This window comes from Andrographis paniculata, unplaced genomic scaffold (genome assembly GCF_009805555.1).
Source record: "Andrographis paniculata isolate CXL003 unplaced genomic scaffold, ASM980555v1 Contig33END, whole genome shotgun sequence".
Classification (NCBI taxonomy): domain Eukaryota; kingdom Viridiplantae; phylum Streptophyta; class Magnoliopsida; order Lamiales; family Acanthaceae; genus Andrographis; species Andrographis paniculata.
Window position 1 is genome coordinate 795166 of NW_026137566.1, and position 18904 is coordinate 814069.

Genomic DNA, 18904 nt, shown 5'->3' on the forward strand with positions numbered 1-18904 from the left:
GTGCCGTCAGTACTGTGCTAGCCTCCGACTGAACCTAATAAATTGTAAATTAGGCTCGATAAGACAAATTATATTAGGTGAATCATATATAACAAATAAAGATCTGGAGGCATCGGGGATTTAAGCCTATAACCTCATAGTCACGAAGATACTTCATATCACCAAGTCACCCCTTACGAGACCTATAGGGTAGATATTGATATGTGGAATGGTGATGTATTTATCCAATTACAATTGAAATAAAGGCTTCTATGAATATATATATATATACACATAATTCGAAAGGAAATCGGTCTCAACAGTTGCTCCTAAGGCTCTCATTTCTTTTTATTAAAGGTGACGCCGGTTAGAGTAGATCTGCTTACAGGAATGCCCGTCTTATGATCCTGGCCACAACACGGGACACTAGTTTTCCGGCAAAATCTGCTGGCAGTCTTAACAACTGCTGTTGTGAATCCTGCGGGAGCTGGAGACAGTACATACCCGCGCATTAGATTGTTTATATCAATAATGTCAAATATCGATGATGATACTGCACAATTGCATGTAAGTTGCAATCAATATTTTATTTCTACGTCATCAATTATATCATTTATCATATAATATTTTAATCCAAAAATATATTAAATTTTTTTTAATAAACATATTTCAAACTAAATATTAATTTTCAATTAAAAAAAAATTAAATTCAAAACTCTTACTATAACGACAGCCATAGTATTTCAAACTTATTTTCTGTTGAAAACAATTTCAAATCCAAAAGGTAAACAAAAAACAAACTGAAAATAGGATTAGGTACTGTTTTAAACTCAAGGTCAATCTTGATGGCTAGAGTGTTTATTTTTTATGGACTATTTATTCCCACTATATTTTCAGTCAAACAGCATCACAATTTCAAATCCAAATAGATAGATGCTTCATTCTTACCTCAACAATAACTGAGAGAAGTGGTAGCATTTCTTGACCAGAAAGCATTCCAGTAGGAATCAATGCTGCTGATGCTTCATTTGAAGGCTGCTTTCGCCTGTTGGATGCGTCGATTCCTTTTACATCCTGCTGTGAAAAGCATTAACAACGTACGTACCACATACAACCAATTATTCCCTTTTCAGTAGATCTTCTATCCATGCACATCTGTTATGTATTGATGGAGAGGGAACATATATATATATATATATATATATGAATAAATGTATTTTTAGTTTTGTACGTAAAACTCATTATCATTTTGGTAGGTTAAGTAAAATATGTATAAAAATAGTTTTACATCTAATCCATAATCGCTGAAAAGGTCCTCTGATAAAGGAATATTTCGACATGTCTGGAACTGACATGTAGTGTACACATAATAATTTTTAGCACCAAATATTGACATGGTTTTAATTTTTGTATATTTATTCAAAACTTAAATTTACGTCAAAAATTTTATGCAAAAAATTGCCACTTGACTAGCCTATATCACTTCTGTAATTTCAATGTCGGCACATGATAATATTCCGGAATCAATGACTTTTTTCAACACTTATGAATTAGATATAAGACTATTTTTCTTTTTTACTTAAATGACCGAAATGATAATGGTGCCACATGTGGGGCTAAAAATACATATATCTATATCTATATATATATGAATAGATAATCTTTGGAGGCAAAAATATGCAATCTTGATCTTAAATGAAGCAAAAATTTTCCTCATGAGTATCTCTTACCACTTGAGAAATTTCAGCCTGTTGAAGCCCGGAAAGTAGTTGCATGAGGCGTCGCAGTGTTCTCAGATTGGCGATGTCTTCATCAGTCAAAGAAGAAGGAGGTTTCGGTCTGAAAGGAAGGTTTGCAGTCAGGGTCGATTGTATTGAATCCATGGTCGCTATGCCAAGCGCATCCACGCCCTGCAACGAATAACAGAAGCTGATAATAAGCATTGGCCGTAAAACTATTGCATCACTCGGGTGAAGTAGGTTAGTTAATTAAGCACAAGATGTAAAGGGAAAATGCTTAAATTCGGAGATAAGCAGAGTGAGTAAGCAGAACCAGTATAGAGCATAGATTGTATGTAATAGCTTCGAAGTAAAGCTAATCTTGTACAATACTTTCAAAATATGCATGCTATTTTCGATGCTTTGAATATTCAAAACTAGTGGCCATGAGGCAACTATGGATGCTGTCAATTCTTTCTACATTGTTCTGATAAGCAGAGTTAGTAAGCAGAACCAGTACAAATCGATGAATATTTAACTGGATAGGGTAAATTATACTCATGAAATTCAGAAAAGGTGCTGCAAAATCTTACCTTTGTCAATTCGTCAAGCAGTATTTCTCTCACAAATGCACCCTACACACATAAAACCAAATACTTTTGAGAGTGATATCTCAGCCCAGCATCCCATTTCCAGCTAAACCGAGAATGATATACAAGAAGGAATACCCTCTCATTCAAAGTAAAGGACAGAATTTGTTTGATAGCCATCTTTGTGTCATCTCCTTCCTGCTTCATAACTAAGGCTCGCTCGGTCCTGGCACGCAATGACTGCCTCAAGGGAAACAGAATATTAGAAAGTTGAATCACTATAATTTTGTTTAAGCCTCCAGCTTCGGCAAGCCAAATATTGAAGCTGAAGGTTACAGATGACCTATGGTGATTTAAGTAAAGTCATTATTTTAACCACCTGCGATCTTGACAGGATCAATATATGATGGACATGATGTAGGATAAGTGTTTCTGATAGAAAAGGCTTGGTGATCATGAGGTATAGATAGTTACATTCCTATTTTAATAAGAGTAGACGGTTCCAGGGGCATTTGTGATCATGAAGTATCTACAAGAGAACAGACAGATGCCAGACAGAATTTTTCCTTCGGCAGAATGACATTGAACAAAGAAAAGACTTCATATAATTATGTATACCATCTCACCTCTGTTAAGAGACCCTCTAATCGATCAATCCTGAAGAATCCATCCTAGTTTGAAAACTAAAAATCAGTTTTGATTATCTTATTATAAGATGACAGCATTAAAGAAAGTGCATAGTCTTGTAGGTAACATGTTAATTATGTATAAAGCTAACCAGCTGTCTGCAGTTACCTTGTAAAGAAGAGACTGTAAAGATGATTTTAACTTTGGTGAGCTGTCAGTGAGAACTTTACGGGCAATCCATGGGTATGTACTGCCCAAAACTTTGTAATCCCGGTTGAAGCTGATGGCAATTCCCTCCAAAACAGCAAGACTGGGCATTGTCCATATGCACAATTCTTTAGTTAGGAACTCAAAATGTTTTTTACATTAACTAGATGTTAGATCTTTCGATATAACATTTTCTGTGAATGGCACATAATAGGAAACAAAAAGTACAGAACTACCTTCTGATGACAAGAGAAAAATAAGGAGGAATTCTGAATTTGAATTTGTACCTGCAGACGTAAAATAGACAATTTAATCTAATGATTGATTCAGAGATACTTCAACTGCAAGAAAAATGCCCGTAGAGAGGTAAGAAGTGAAGCCAAAGGGCCCCAAAATATGATCATGAGCACAACACTTTGGTACCTCTTTACATCAATACTCATCAAATTACAAATTCCGGCTTAAATAACACAATGAAGATGGTATGCTGTTGAAGGTGCAGGTATATAGTATAAAATTTATAGAAGAATAAGTACATGGTGGTTCCCAAATTTCCAAGTAGATCCCCAAAGCTTATGTTGCGAACTCCTTTTGCGACAGCATCTTGAAAGACACCTAAGTACTATTTCACATTAGAAACTGAGAAATAGTGTGTGGCTGTTGAGAAGAACTTGCCAAACTTAAAAGACCAAGGATAAGAAATACACTTATCTACATATCTAAGTGACCAAGTTCTATCTTAGGATGGGATAAACCTGTTAATGCCTTTGTAACAGCATCCTTGTCAGCTGCTGCCGGAAGAAGCCTATTGCATTAAAGTTGCAGATCATTAATATACATTTTGTAACAAGCCTAAGAGCAGCCGACTGAGAACATAGGCAGCATACCCGAGGGTTACAAAATCATTGGCTAGTGCATCATAATCACGATTTACTAAATGAAGGCAAGCTTCAATGAAGCCATCACGAAGTTCTTCTTCGAATTCCCCCATCATGCCAAAGTCTGAAGATTATATATATATATATATATATTTCAGGCATTAACATAACATTTAATATATTCCCTAAAGACAGGTGGACAAATGAAATCAAATGCACATTTATCTTTAAAAAAATGATACGTATCATAAACTTAAGCTTTTAGGTGTAAATAAACTTTTGATCCAGTTCACAAGCATGCGAGATTCTCTCTATGAAAATGAAAATAATAAGAGACAAAAAAAATAATAATGACACCCAGATTTACCTTGAAAGTACCAATACATAATTCACCCATAATTTGGATCAAGGAAAAAAAAAGTACCTAAGTAAGCTAGCTTCCCATCATATGTTCGAAGTAGGTTTCCAGGATGCGGATCAGCATGATAGAACCCAAACTCCAGAAGTTGATTGAATGAGCAATAAACTCCCACCTGTTGAACTGTGCGTTAACTTGATGTATGAAACTTATTAGGCAAACAACCTACAGGAAATAGTTTCAGGAATAGACCTCAATTATGTATAGATCCTTCACCTCCGCAAGCTTTTGACCCTGTATTCATTGATAGGCAGAAAATTACCACTTTTCATACAGAACAGCACACTGAGCATGCAGCTTTTACATCTTATCACTGATTATATATGTCAACTTCCTCTAATACCATAGTTAAACGTAGAATCGGTGGAGATGAGACAACTATATTCCATGTGTTCAAAGTGTGACGAAAAGGATGGTGCAATGCCTCACATTGAAACCTTACATTTACAACAAAATACAGACATTACCTCAACCCATTGCATGGTGAGAACCTTTCTAGTTGTTTGGTCAAGATACATTTCAGGAACTACTACATCTTTTATGCTGCCGTATAACTGTCTGAGCGAGTAGCAACTGTCAGCAAACTGGTTTGACATATGTTTTCTTCTTTTATATAACAGTCAGAGCACATTGATCCCAAACACATGACAAAAATATAATAAAAACACATACAAATTCAACACCATAGCAGAGCTGTTGTCCTACACTTCAATAAACATCAAACAAATTGCTCTGGTCTATCCAATCAGAAAAACGAATGACCAGCATATTGAAGCTAATTACTGTTTTTTGAGGTATTTGCTTTCTCCTTGACTTCTAGTGCCAAGAATCCAGGTTTCAACAATAAAAAAATGTAAGTTGCAGATTGCAATTAACAGTGACGTGAAAGACATACTTAATTATTCTGCACCTAATTGTAGATCAAACTTTGAGTTCAAGATGTTATAAAATATTGTGGCAAGCTGGGGCACCACACAATATTATGTGCCTAAAGAATTCCTTCAAATGGAGGGTTTTATTTAGTTAATACATGTTTTTACAGGTTAATGTTGGTCATTATTAGCTTTCTCAAATTCAAGGATTTATCAGCATTCGATAAAGTTTAACTATTTTCTTTTGTTTACCTTTGTCCACAATTGCCCATATATCCACTCAATATATCTAAAAGAAGTCTAGTGTCTAGTTTCTAAGGTTTTATGTTGAACTCAATTCTACCATCTGAATGATACACCTAAATAAAAACATTATTCAAAATATGAAGTTGGAAACAACAAAGTAAAAAATTTCTCCAAATAATTTTCTTTCAGAAGCTCATCATCCCTTGGACAGATGCCTATGCACTAAAATGCCTTAAGGCTAATTAATATGTCAGAAAATTATAATCATTTGGCAGAAGAATAACAGAAGAAATATGCTAACACTATTCTGATTTTTGACTTTTTTCCAGTAACATAGATAATTCTTTACCTAAACTTAATTCCATTGCCTGCTTCCCTATTGTAGTCCATCTCCTGCATTCAATTGGATTACCTGTATTCAATATGAAGCACTAAGAAAATTCCTCACACAAAGGCATACAAAGAAAATAGAGGAGAAGAAATTGCACACATGCTCTGGAAAAAGGAAATAAATCAACAAGTATTTCAGCATTTATTAAAATGAAATTGCCTTGTGTATAGAAGTCAAGAAAAAACCATGAATGCTGTATTTTGATTTTTGGCACGTCGTGTATAAAAGTCAAGAAAAAACCATGAATGTTGTGTTTTGATTTTTGGCATCTGAGGACTCAATTGACGTTTTGAACTTCTGTTAAGATGGGTCTTTTCATAACATGAAATAACAGTTTCTACATGGTGTTATGTCTTCCCTATCTGATAGCTTCAATGGGCTCCAAGGTAAGATTTATTGACATGAATTTTCGCCATTGTATGAAATGGTTATTCCACCCTTCAAAAATGTAAAAGATACAGGAGTATCAAAAGACTCTAAGGTTGTCAAAATATTTAAATACCTTGAAAAGGCTTGAGGCCCATTCATCAACGACCGACTGCAAATTGGAGAACATGTGTTAGTTAAATGCTACAATAAGAACAAATAATGTACAATAAAAAGCCCTTGTGAGTTGCATGCAACAAAATGCTGAAATTGCAACACTATGGTTCAGAAATGCACACACCTGAAGGTCAGTGTTAAACTTCCCTGCTTTCCTTATCACACCTGCTATGTATCGCAAGATTAATATATCCAATGAAATGGCAGCTCTAACACCAGGCCTCTGCACTTTGATTGCAACAACCTTCCCGCTGGCACGAAGCCTAGCTTGATAGACCTTTTCCCATATATTCAGATAATTTGTTTTTCAACCTTGCGATTTTAAACTCGTAACGGTGCAGTTCTGAATCACATGGAAATAAATTGATGACATACCTGTCCAAGTGATGCAGCTGCCACAGGCTCAGGTGAGATTTCCGAGAAAAGTACATCTATTGGCTGTCCAAGTTCTTGTTCTATCATATCAAATGCAACCTCTGTGGAGAAAGGTGTAATTCGGTCTTGCAAAATTGATAGTTCATCCAAATATGAGGGCGGAATCAAATCCTGTAATATTCAGGTTTGAAGTTGTAATTTATTGGTAACTATGTTTTATACTCAAAACTGAATCACTAGAGTTTTATACTCACCACGGGTGCATGTCGTTTGCAGAGGCAAATAAATTAACAAAAACAACAGCCATTCATTCATATAATATATTACTTACAGCTCGAGATGAAATGGCCTGAGCTATCTTAACATATGCCTACAAAAAAACAAAGCACACCACAAACTAGTCAACATTATTCACTGAAACTATCAAAGGTAAACTACAAAATATTGCTTTTGATGGCGAAGTGTAACAAGCAAAAGCTGCCTCTCCAAATGTTGCAGCCATATTCACTACTTATGATACAATACAACGATAGCGTACCCCCACGAGAAGAATTTACATACAAATTTCATAACTTAATAAACATATTAAATGCTCAACTATGCTGTTGAACGAACGGAAGCAATTTGTAATAACCCCAGTTTGTTTTGAATTATGTTGGATTTATTTGACAATATATAAACATAAGCTCCCAGGCACATGCAAAAATGTGACATTTTGATCCGCAAGCCACGCGAAGCGAGTATGTCGAGATCATAGATTGGCCCATAGATCAACACAAGAGCTTTTGGCCTCGCGCGCATCACAGAGACTTCCCAGGGGGTTAGCCCTACTGAAACTAAAATTCTAATTAAAAGTTTTTTCGGTAGAGCTTTCGAAAGAGAATGTACACATTGTTTAGTATATTCAATCCATTTAATTACTATTCAATCATAGATGGTCTGGCATCGGCTCATCAACAGGAGTTGGCCTAACACCGGCTCAACGGGTATTACATCGTCACCCACTTAAGAGTGCAACGTCCCCGTTGGATCATCAACTACTAGGCCCCTCAATAGTCAGGTCAATGACCGTGGGCTATCGCAGGTCGGCTCTGATACCAACTGTGACACCCCAGCCCGCAAGTACACTTAACTCTCTAGAGTTCTTTCAGTAGGGCTTTCGAAAAAGAATGTTCATAATATTTACATGAGTAGTCTATTCAATCCATTTAATTATTATTCAATTTTAGATGGTCTGACACTAACTCACCCATGGGAGTTGGCCTAGCATCAGCTCAACTCCGAGGTATTACAAAAAACAAGGTAAAAAGAAGAACACACCGATACATTTAGTGATGTGGACACTCATCGACATATGTGCATTTAAATACATGTCAGTCTGTGCAAGACAACAACCATGCATTCCCCTCGTAAACATTCACAAAATACTTCTACAAGCAAACCCATTTCATAGCAATGAATACAAGATGTAAAAATAAATAGTGAATTAAGGGAGGCTGTTAATTGCGAAAAACTGTAAAGTGAATGAGATATACCGGACCAAGTTGTAGTAAGATCTTCCTCAATTCAGCAGCTCTAACCTACAATTCAAGATCGAAAGGATATTGAAAATATTGACCAAACTTAGAATAAATTCATGCTTTACTCTCTTAAATGATAGATTTCCATCACTCATTATCATTCCATCATTCCCATAGGCAAGTGACCAAATCCTTGTCCATATATGAATTTATCCAATATTATTTCAATTAATACAGACTTTAGTTTATATGAATAAACAATTACACCAATATCTTCTACAAGATGGTACTTAGAGGGTAGAACAGACGACTTTACTCAGTTTGGTTCGTTAAAAGTTCGTTTGCTGAGCTAAACAAGTCGAACACGAACACAAATTTTAACTCATGTTCACAAACGAGTTCGAGCTTCTTTGTAAATGTTTGACAGTATTTGTTAAAAAAATAAATTACTTCCTCAAGTCAGCCAAATTTACTCTCACTATCTTTCTTTTTAGTCTGTCCATTAAATTTACACCATTACTAGGTCAACAAATCAACGTTTAAATATTATCTTCTATTCATTAAGATCATAGCCTTTATTAACTTCTCTCTACGCATTATTTTATTTTTTATTTTTAATTCTAACTAAATTTTCAAAAGTCCCTCCCTCCACCTACCTTTTTCTACAAATGCTCTTATTTCACCGGAAGAAGGGAGTAATATTTTTATATTAAATAAATACTAACATTATATTTAAATCTAATTATTTTACATAAATTTATTAATAAACCATTATTATTAACTGAATTCAAAATAAAATAAAATAATTCTTAAGCTGAATTCCAACAAAAAAATTGTTTAACAAGCGGGCTCAAACAAAATTTCAATTCAAGTATAAAAACTAGATCGTTATCTCAAACTGCCACAAATATAAATCAACTACACGATGATTTACAAATGAAAAGGAGATTGATAATCAACTATCAACACCAATAATGCCGAAGGTTAATTATACGAATTCCGGAAGATTTGAACAAAATTTCAAGAGCCTTGAAGCATCAGCTCTACTGTATGCCAATGCCTCGTTAACCATTACAGCTTTAAACACCGAAAACTTTACTTTCAATTCAAGCAGAAGTAGAACACCAACAAAAAACTTTCGCAAATCTCACCTGGAACATCAAATCCGCACGCTCCGTGACGCGGTCGTAGTAGCGGAGAGCGAACCACTTGCCGAGAGTGGTGGCGGTTTGGAACAGCCGGCGAAGAACAACCAGAGGCTTCTTCTGATATATATCCGCGATTCTCGATACGCTGTATTCAGTCAACGATTCGGCTTCCGATGAGCTCAACTGGAAAAGGTAGCCGGAATACTGCGTGAAGTCGTCCAGGTCTCGGGAAACGGCAGCAGGCGCGGCGAGATAGCGGCGCGGCGGAAGAACACTCAGCCGTATGTGGCGGATGAGTACGGAATTCGGAACGATAAACGGCGGAGGCGGCGGCGGCGGTCGGAGCGGAGCGATGAACATTGTTTGGGAACAAAAAGAGAACAGCCAAAAACACACGCGGAAAAAAAATGGCGCTACGGTTTTGAAGGCTTATTGGCCTCTCTTTCAAATGTTTATATTATCCATATTTCCATTTTTATTTAAGAAGGTGTAAATTTGGGTCTATGTCGTTGTCTAGTTGATAATTATACACAGTTTGTTTACACAAAATTCTTTCGTTCATTTGACATAATTTAGGATATTTTTGAGATTTAGGGAGAGTATTCAATATAGATTTTACTGGATTCTCAAAATCTGTTTTAAAATTTAAGTGTATTCGATTCAGATTTTAAGAAAAATTTTAAAATTTTGGTGTATTCAACAATCCATGGACTCTAAAAATCCATGGATTTTGTTATATTTTTTAATAAATTTGTTAATAAATGGGTGTGTTTGTTTGGGGGGTTTTGGATTTTGAATTAAGATTTGAATAGTAAAAATTTTGAATTTAAATAATTGTATAATGTGATATAAAATAGATGTTGATGTGATGTTTTGAATGTAAAATTAATTTTTAGTATAATATAAAAAATAAAAAATAAATGTTTGATTTGATGTTTTTGAAGAGAAAAAATTGGATGAATAGTGAAAATTAAATCCAATCCCCAAACAAACACATAGAATCTTGTGACATTTTAATGGATTCTCAAAATTAATAAAAAAGTATATATAATTTTATTTATAGCATTAATAACTATTTATTATTTTATATGTATTTATTATTTTATTATAATAATATCAATAAGATAAGAAAATTTAAATGTGTAATATAAAATTACAAATATTTTAAAGTTTTATATATTTGATATAATATTCAAATATTTATATATATAATAAAAAAATAAACTTGCTCAAATAGTTCGAATTAAAATTATCAATTTTAATGTTTGGAAATGTCAAATCAAAATCAAATTTTTCATAATTTTAGTTCGGTCAGTTCAAAAACCACCTATTATATTTGACAATGTTACTTTATGTTTATTTATTTTTAATTATTTTTAAATTTTAATTAATAAAAATTGAAATTTTAATGTAATTTTATTTATAAATATATTTTTTTATATAAAAATTCATATAAATAATAATAATAACAATTAAATAGATTGTTATAAAATAAAAATTAATTGCGCTGAATGTATGTAATATAATAAATTCGATCAAAATAATACTATAACAAAAAATATAAATTTAAAAATAAAATAAAAGTGAGAATAATAATAAATATATTTTTTTGAGAACTAATCTACTTTTAATTTTTTTTTTTTAAATGTTTGTAATTTTTTATACATACAAGTGTAGTGCATATATTTAAAATTCTATAAATCAATAAAAAAAATATTTAATTTATAAATTTATAAAGTCTAATGAAATTTAGAAAAATTAATAAATAATCCAATCAAAAATCTATCAAAATCCATATAAATCAATAAACAAAATCAATTAAACTCTGCATAGATTCTATAGAATTTATAAATCCACTTAAATCTAAGGACTTTTCAAAATTCAAACAACTCCATTAAAATCCTAATTGAATACACCCCATTAGTTAAAAAGTAAAGTAAATGGAGAGAAATAATGTAATAAAGTTAGTGGTCTAAATAAGTGTTAAATAGAGAGTAATAATTAAATGTTGATTTGTTGACTTTGCCAAAATTAGCAATGAGATAAATTTAGTGGACGGACTAAAAAGGAAAGTGAAAATAAATTTGGCAGACGGATGAAGTAATATATATCTATTTACTTTTTGTACGAAGTTTTAAAGATTAAATTAACCCTATTAGTATTGCATGATATAAAAGTAATAGTATTTGTGTAATATATTGTAAATTGGAAGAATATTTGTAATGTTATGTATATAGTACAATTACTAAGAAAGAAAATATACTTTATTATGTGACGGACCAAAATGAAAAAATGAATAGATTGTTAAGGGACGGAGAGAATATTATATTATAATTCAAAATATATTTTCATCATCCCTATAGTATTTCTCAAATTAAAATTACATATTATACTTAGGGTGTGTTTGTTTGGGGATTGGATTGGATTTACATTATTCATCCAATTTTTTTTCCCCCAAAACATCAAATCAAACACCTATTTTTTATTTTTTATATTATACTAAAAATCAATTTTACATTTCAAAATATCACATCAATACTTATTTATATCACATCATACACCTATTCAAATTCAAAATTTTTACTATTCAAATTCCAACTCAAAATCCAAACTCCCAAACAAACACATCCTTAATTGATCAGCACATATGTCGAGTCTATTTTATTTTATTTTTATTACGATATAATTTTTTTAAATATTTAATATATTTTTTAATTTTTTAATCGTAATAGTGAAAATATTTTAAAACTATTAATATAATTAATTATACAAAACAATAATAAAATAATAGTATCTCTCGGGCCACTACCTCCTAGTTCTAAAATCACATGTCTTGATTTTTAAATATACTCCGTGTCACTTAATCGGTCTATTCTTTATATTTTCGTCTATTTCATATAATTTGTTTTGATTACATTTTAAAATTTTTAATTTAATACTCCTTCCGTCTTACATACCGTATCTGCTACACTGTAGATACGATAAGGAGGTGTATAAAATAATTAAGAATGTATTAGTGAATATAATTATCCTATAATATAATTAAGATAACTAATTAGTTTAATTAAAATTAAAAAAATAAATTAAAAAATTTAAAATGAGATTAAAGTGCGTAATTATTTTTTTAAAAGAAAGTGACATGGTACGTGGGACGGAGAGAGTATTTTTTAAATTTTAATTAAACTATTCAAATCATTTTAATTTTAATTTATAATTATTTTTATTAATATACTTTTTAATTATTTATTAATTATATAATATTTAAAATTTTGGGCCTAAACTAAAACAAATAAGCTAAGACGGATAAAATAATTATTATATCCTAATACAATTTCAAAAAAAAAATACAAAAATACTTGTTTTATCATACTAATATAATAATACTATTTGTAAAAAAAATTATATAAATATATATTTTTAATATTAAGTAAAAAAAAATTGTAAATGCATAATTCAATATTATTAATCAATTAAATATCGCGTGTCACCAATGGAAGGGTAAGTTGTCACACGGGGGAGTTAATATTTTTTTCCTTGAACGTATCTAATAATAATAATAATTTATTAATTTATAGTCACCATTTCCCCTCCAATAAACGGATATCTTTCGTCCACCTATCTTCTCCTTTCTCAGCAATCCTCAGCCTGCCATGGCCGAAGCTCCGATCAAATTCGGAATCTTAGGCTGCGCCAACATAGCACGGAAGCTTTCCCGCGCCATAAGGCTCTCCCCGAACTCCGAGCTGTACGCCATCGGCAGCCGCAGCGTCGAGAGAGCCGCCAAGTTCGCCAAGGACAACGGCTTCCCAGATTCGGCCAAGGTCTACGGTTCGTACGACGCCGTATTGGACGACCCCGAGGTCGACGCCGTCTACATGCCGCTGCCGACGAGCCTGCACGTCAAGTGGGCGGTTCTCGCCGCCGGGAAGAAGAAACACCTCCTCCTGGAGAAGCCGGTCGCGCTAAACGTTGCGGAGCTGGATCTGATTCTGGAGGCGTGCGAGTCCGCCGGAGTGCAGATTATGGACGCCACCATGTGGATGCACCACCCCCGGACGGCGAAGATGGAGGAGTTCCTGTTCGATTCTTCTCGCTTTGGGGAACTCAAATTCGTACGTGACTTTTTTTACCTTTGCTGCTTTACTTCATATCGAAATTCTAGGGTTTTGCTTGCTTGAGTTCCAGATTTGGGGGAAAATTCGATTGTCTACTAGGGTTAGGTATTGATTGAATTTTGGGATAATTGGGGTTAGAATTGATTGAATTGCTAGTGATTTGCTTCGATTCGAATACATTTTTGTGTGGTGAGACAATATTTGAGGAAATATCGATCGTTTTGTTCATGAACTTGAAGGCTTTGATTCGTTGAAAATGGCTATGAAATTTTGTTAGGATCTTGCTTGAGGTATAATCATCTTAGTGTTCATTTTCACCTTAGGAAGAGTATGAAATGGTTGTCATTGCTTATTAAGCCAAAAGGTTACGATATGTATAATTGTCGGCATCGACAATGATTTCCAATTTATAAGAATCGTCCATGGTAAATCTTCCATGATGATTTTTCAGCAAAATAGTTTATAATCGATATACTATTTAATGATTTAGAATTAAACTACACGAGCCTTATTAGGGTTCGTTTGATTTTGGTTTGAAATCGAGGTTTTGATTTGAGTTTTGGTTTAAATATTATTTCGGTGTAGTGATTTGTGAGAAAAAATAGTACTCCCTCCGTCCCAAGAAGGTGCAACATTTGATTTCGGCACAGGATTTTAAATGAGTAGTATTAAGTAGAATAATTTAGAAATCAAGTGATATCCGATGGCGAAAAATGTATATTATATTTGCTTTTATTTTGGTTATGTGATGGGGTAAAGTGTAGGGTAGAGATTAAGTATAATTAATTATTTTTCATTTTGAAAATATTGTAGAGTGTTTGAGATATAAAAAAAAATATTGGAGGATGTTTGAGATGGATTAAGTATATTTTTATGAAAATTGTACGAAATTGAATAACAATGATTTTGGTTTCAAATAAAAACCAAACACACCTTTAGTATTTTAGAAAATGTTGCTATAAATCCCCTAAAAATGGCGTAAGACTCTTTTGTGTTTTTGAAATTATATACATAGTTTTCAAGTTCATACTTTTCAAACTATAAGTGGATTATAAGCTATTTTGTTTTATTTTTATCTCATGAGGTTTGTTTGTTTTACTTTTGTTAGTTGATTCGTTTGTTAGAACTTTGCCTAGAATTAAATCTTTTGTAGAAAGAAATATCCCACAATTGAGCTTTGAGCCGAAAACAAATAATATCGATACATACACTGTTTCTTAGTTTTTGGCAAAATATCTTCCTCGTGCTGCCTTGAGAATCTTTCGAGTCGCATTTGGTTCTTAATTGAGAAAAATATCATTTTATGGTAATATAATTCGCTACACTCCCTTCACCAAGGAATTGGAGTTGATAAAGCTAAACTTAGTGTAATTTCAAAGGCTGCATGAAGCTTCCCGAGTCATGCTCGATTTTATAGAAGATTCATTAAAGATTTTAGCAAAATTTCATAGCCAATTGCAACTATGTTGTTTTTCTATGTATCGACATTGTTTGTTGTGGCAGGGAATTCGGCTGAGTAATTTTCCCAAACAAATTTCGGCTCAGTTCATATAGAGGTTTTGAAAGTTTTGAAACTTTTTTTAAAATAGTAAAAAGTTGGGTATTTGATATGAAGTTTTGTGAGAGAAAAAAGTATTTGATATAATGTCTTTTGTAAAAAGTTGTTGTGGATGAATAGTACTCCTTCCGTATCCGTTTGTTTTTTGCACAGAGTTTAAGGTATTATATTGATATCAAGTATAAATAAAATGGAAACGACTAAAATGAAAAACTAGATAGTTTCTTAAGAACCGATGGAATATCAAAAGTTTCTAAACTGTCTACGTTTGCTTGCTGCAGGTGCACAGTAGCTTCAGCTTTGCAGCAGACAAAAACTTCCTCGAAAATGACATCCGCGTGAAGCCCGATCTCGACGCTCTCGGTGCCCTCGGCGACGCAGGCTGGTATTGCATCAGGGCGATCTTGTGGGCTGCCGATTATCGCCTGCCCAAATCCGTCGTCTCCCTGGGCGGCACGGTGCTCAACAGCGCCGGCGTCATCATTGCCTGCGGCGCATCCATGGAATGGGATGACGGGAAGACGGCGACCTTCCATTGTTCTTTCACGGCCAACATGACAATGGACGCCACCGTAGTGGGAACCAACGGCGTCCTACGCGTGAACGACTTTGTCATTCCGTACGAGGAGAATCGAGCTTCGTTTCTTTCCGCGGCTGAGAAGCCGGGGATCGACGAGAATCTCCAGGAATGGGAGCCGGTGCCCGCCGAGGAGACGGTTGTTGCCACGGAGAGCCCCCAGGAAGCGCTTATGGTGAGCGAGTTTTCGAGGCTCGTCGGTAACATTAAATTCCGCGGCGCCTCGCCGGAGAAGAGGTGGCCGGAGCTTAGCCGGAAGACGCAGGTCGTTTTGGATGCGGTGAAGGCGTCGATCGATAATAGCGATCAAGTAATCGAGTGTTAATCTATCAATGAATTGTGTTCGATTTTTTATTGGGCCGGCCCAGCCCATTTTCAATTTGTGCCAGATAAGCTTAGCCAAATTTTAATTTGGCTTCAAACCGGGTTGGGTTGTAGCAAGATGGGTTGAAAACAAATTAGATCTGTTTTGTATAATTTCTTTTAGTAAAAAATAAATTATTTAATATAAGTAAATATAATTGTGATAAAGATATTGGGTTTGTTTGGTTATGAATTGAAATTGATTTGAAATGGGGTTTGATATTAGTATTTTTTTAAAAAAATAGTATTTTGATGTGATTTAAAATAATAATAATAATAATTTTTTAGTTAAAATTGTACTAAATAAATAGTGATAATTTGTGTTTAAAATTGTAATCAAACGAATCCAATATTTTTATTGATAGTTTAGAATTTAAACATTAAAGGTATAATTAACTTTTGATTTTTTTTTTATACATTTTATAATTTATTTTAAAAATAGTTAAATTTGAAATTTATTTGATAAAGAAAAGAATAGTTCAAACTAAAATACTAAATATACATGCATATTTTGTTAGAAAGAAATACAAGGTGGGTTAATTTGTGAATTTAGAATTTAGAATAGTAAAAAATTGAATTTGAATATTTATTTGATACTATAGATATTGATGTATATTCTATATGTAAAATAAATTTTTGGTATAATTTAAAAAGTAATTATTAATTTATTTTTTAAAAAAATTGAATAATAAAAATTTGTTAAAAATCCACATGACACATCCATATATTTTTTCATATAACCGTTAAATTCACATAATAAAAAATTGAATATAAACAGAAAACAAACACAACCACAGTTTTGGATTATTTTCAAATTTTCAAAATTTCAAAAAAAAAAATAATAATAAAAAATAAAATAAAATTTAGATATAATTTTAACTCAAAGATATGGATATCGCGATTTAGATATAATCTATACACCAATATCGCGCAACAAACCCTAATTTATCCATAAGCATAGGTATCTATATATACACATATTTACAGCCTTTCGTAGCTGCAGAAACGTACAGAACAAGCTCGAGCCGTACAACAATGGCGGACAACAGCATGAAGGTGTTAACCGCTCTCGACACAGCTAAAACGCAATTGTACCACTTCACCGCCGTCATTATCGCCGGAATGGGCTTCTTCACCGACGCCTACGACCTCTTCTGCATCTCCCTCGTCACCAAGCTCCTCGGCCGGATCTACTACACCGCCGCCGGCGCCTCCAAGCCAGGCTCCCTCCCGCCGAACGTTTCCATGGCCGTCAACGGCGTCGCCCTCTGCGGCACCCTCGCCGGCCAGCTCTTCTTCGGCTGGCTCGGCGACAAATTCGGCCGGAAAAAGGTATACGGCTTAACCCTAATTCTCATGATCTTCTCCTCCATCGCCTCCGGCCTTTCCGCCGGAAAAACCCCCGCCGCCGTCATGACCACTCTCTGCTTCTTCCGATTCTGGCTCGGCTTCGGCATCGGCGGCGATTACCCTCTCTCCGCCACCATCATGTCGGAATATTCCAACAAAAAAACCCGCGGCGCCTTCATCGCCGCCGTCTTCGCTATGCAAGGCTTCGGAATCCTCGCTGGTGGCGCCGTCGCCATGCTCGTGTCGGCGGTTTTCGACTCGAAGTTCCCGGCGCCGCCGTACGCCGTCAATCCCGCCGCCTCCACCTCCCCCGGCGCCGACTATGTCTGGAGAATCATTCTCATGGCCGGCGCTTTGCCGGCGGCGCTCACATTCTACTGGCGGATGAAGATGCCGGAAACGGCTAGATACACCGCCATCGTCGCCGGCGACATCCGCCGGGCGACGTCCGACATGGAGAAAGTCCTCCAGACGAAGATCGAGCCAGATGGGCGAAATCCAGCCGTTGGATCGTCGGATCAAGATCAACGGTTCGGATTGATTTCGAAGCAATTCTTAATAAAGCACGGCAAACACCTCGCCGGCACGGCGACCACGTGGTTTCTCCTCGACATAGCTTACTACAGTCAGAATCTCTTCCAGAAGGACATTTTCACGGCGATCGGATGGATTCCTCCGGCGACCTCCATGAACGCCGTTCAGGAAGTTTACACAATCGCACGCGCCCAAACTCTAATCGCTCTCTGCAGCACCGTCCCCGGCTACTGGTTCACCGTCGCCCTAATCGACGTGATCGGAAGGTTCCTGATTCAGGTGACCGGATTCTTCTTCATGACGGTTTTCATGTTCGCTCTGGCGGTTCCGTACGGCCACTGGACGGCCGCCGGCAACCAGATCGGATTCGTGGTGATATATTCTCTGACGTTCTTCTTCGCGAACTTCGGTCCTAACGCGACGACGTTCGTTGTGCCGGCGGAGATTTTTCCGGCGAGGCTCCGGTCGACCTGCCATGGCATATCGGCGGCGGCGGGGAAGATGGGGGCGATAGTCGGGGCGTTCGGGTTCTTGTACTTGGCCCAGAGCCCCGACCCGAAGAAGGCGGATCCGGGTTACCCGGCGGGTATAGGGGTCAAGAATGCATTGATGGTTATGGGGGTGATTAATTTCTTGGGGTTTTTGTGTAGTTTTTTGGTTCCTGAAGGGAAAGGGAAGTCTCTAGAAGATCTCTCGGGGGATAACTACGATCAACAACAAGAGCAAGGACTTCCTTAATTAATTTTTATTTTTATTTTTTTTGAATATTTTTATTTTAACAGTTTTGTAATATATTAGAATAGGGTTTTTGATATTTTTTTGTTATAGAAATTTTGATTGATTTATTTAATTGTTCAATAATTTAAATTGACTTGTACTACGAATTTATTTTCAT

The 18904-nt window shown here is 34.9% G+C and overlaps 2 protein-coding genes and 1 pseudogene across 3 annotated transcripts; 2 read left to right on the top strand and 1 right to left on the bottom strand.

The window, feature by feature from the left end:
- Window positions 1-59: 59 nt before the first annotated feature.
- On the bottom strand, window positions 60-9961 carry LOC127248242 (uncharacterized aarF domain-containing protein kinase At1g71810, chloroplastic). Of its 2 annotated transcripts, none has more exons than XM_051270495.1 (21): window positions 9516-9961; window positions 8380-8424; window positions 7176-7214; window positions 6845-7015; window positions 6594-6746; window positions 6429-6464; window positions 5885-5928; window positions 4885-4975; window positions 4610-4651; window positions 4424-4532; window positions 4009-4123; window positions 3877-3926; window positions 3658-3736; window positions 3358-3408; window positions 3083-3224; window positions 2914-2958; window positions 2426-2527; window positions 2291-2332; window positions 1710-1889; window positions 928-1053; window positions 60-466 (listed from the first exon to the last, which is right to left on the bottom strand). In XM_051270495.1, the coding sequence occupies exons 1-21, from the start codon at window positions 9870-9872 to the stop codon at window positions 362-364; spliced, it is 2124 nt and encodes a 707-aa protein (XP_051126452.1). In that variant the 5' UTR covers window positions 9873-9961; the 3' UTR covers window positions 60-361. The 2 variants fall into 2 exon arrangements, with proteins under 2 accessions (XP_051126452.1, XP_051126451.1); XM_051270494.1 differs by having other exon boundaries at window positions 928-1056.
- A 3134-nt stretch (window positions 9962-13095) lies between these two features.
- On the top strand, window positions 13096-16239 carry LOC127248368 (uncharacterized oxidoreductase At4g09670-like). Its single transcript, XM_051270672.1, has 2 exons — window positions 13096-13624; window positions 15467-16239. Exons 1-2 carry the CDS (start codon window positions 13163-13165, stop codon window positions 16085-16087), a joined length of 1083 nt encoding a protein of 360 aa, XP_051126629.1. The 5' UTR covers window positions 13096-13162; the 3' UTR covers window positions 16088-16239.
- A 921-nt stretch (window positions 16240-17160) lies between these two features.
- Window positions 17161-18499, top strand: LOC127248295 (probable inorganic phosphate transporter 1-2; annotated as a pseudogene).
- Window positions 18500-18904: the final 405 nt, after the last annotated feature.

Excerpts from the sequence above, each read along its gene's own strand:
- LOC127248242 (XM_051270494.1), bottom strand. The coding sequence starts at position 9,872 with ATGTTCATCGCTCCGCTCCGACCGCCGCCGCCGCCTCCGCCGTTTATC. Across the intron at positions 3,409-3,657 it reads GGAAATTTGGGAACCACCAT|GTACAAATTCAAATTCAGAA; the intron begins GTACTTATTCTT and ends TTACGTCTGCAG. Across the intron at positions 2,528-2,913 it reads TAGAGGGTCTCTTAACAGAG|TCATTGCGTGCCAGGACCGA; the intron begins GTGAGATGGTAT and ends CCCTTGAGGCAG.
- LOC127248368 (XM_051270672.1), top strand. The coding sequence starts at position 13,163 with ATGGCCGAAGCTCCGATCAAATTCGGAATCTTAGGCTGCGCCAACATA. Across the intron at positions 13,625-15,466 it reads GCTTTGGGGAACTCAAATTC|GTGCACAGTAGCTTCAGCTT; the intron begins GTACGTGACTTT and ends TGCTTGCTGCAG.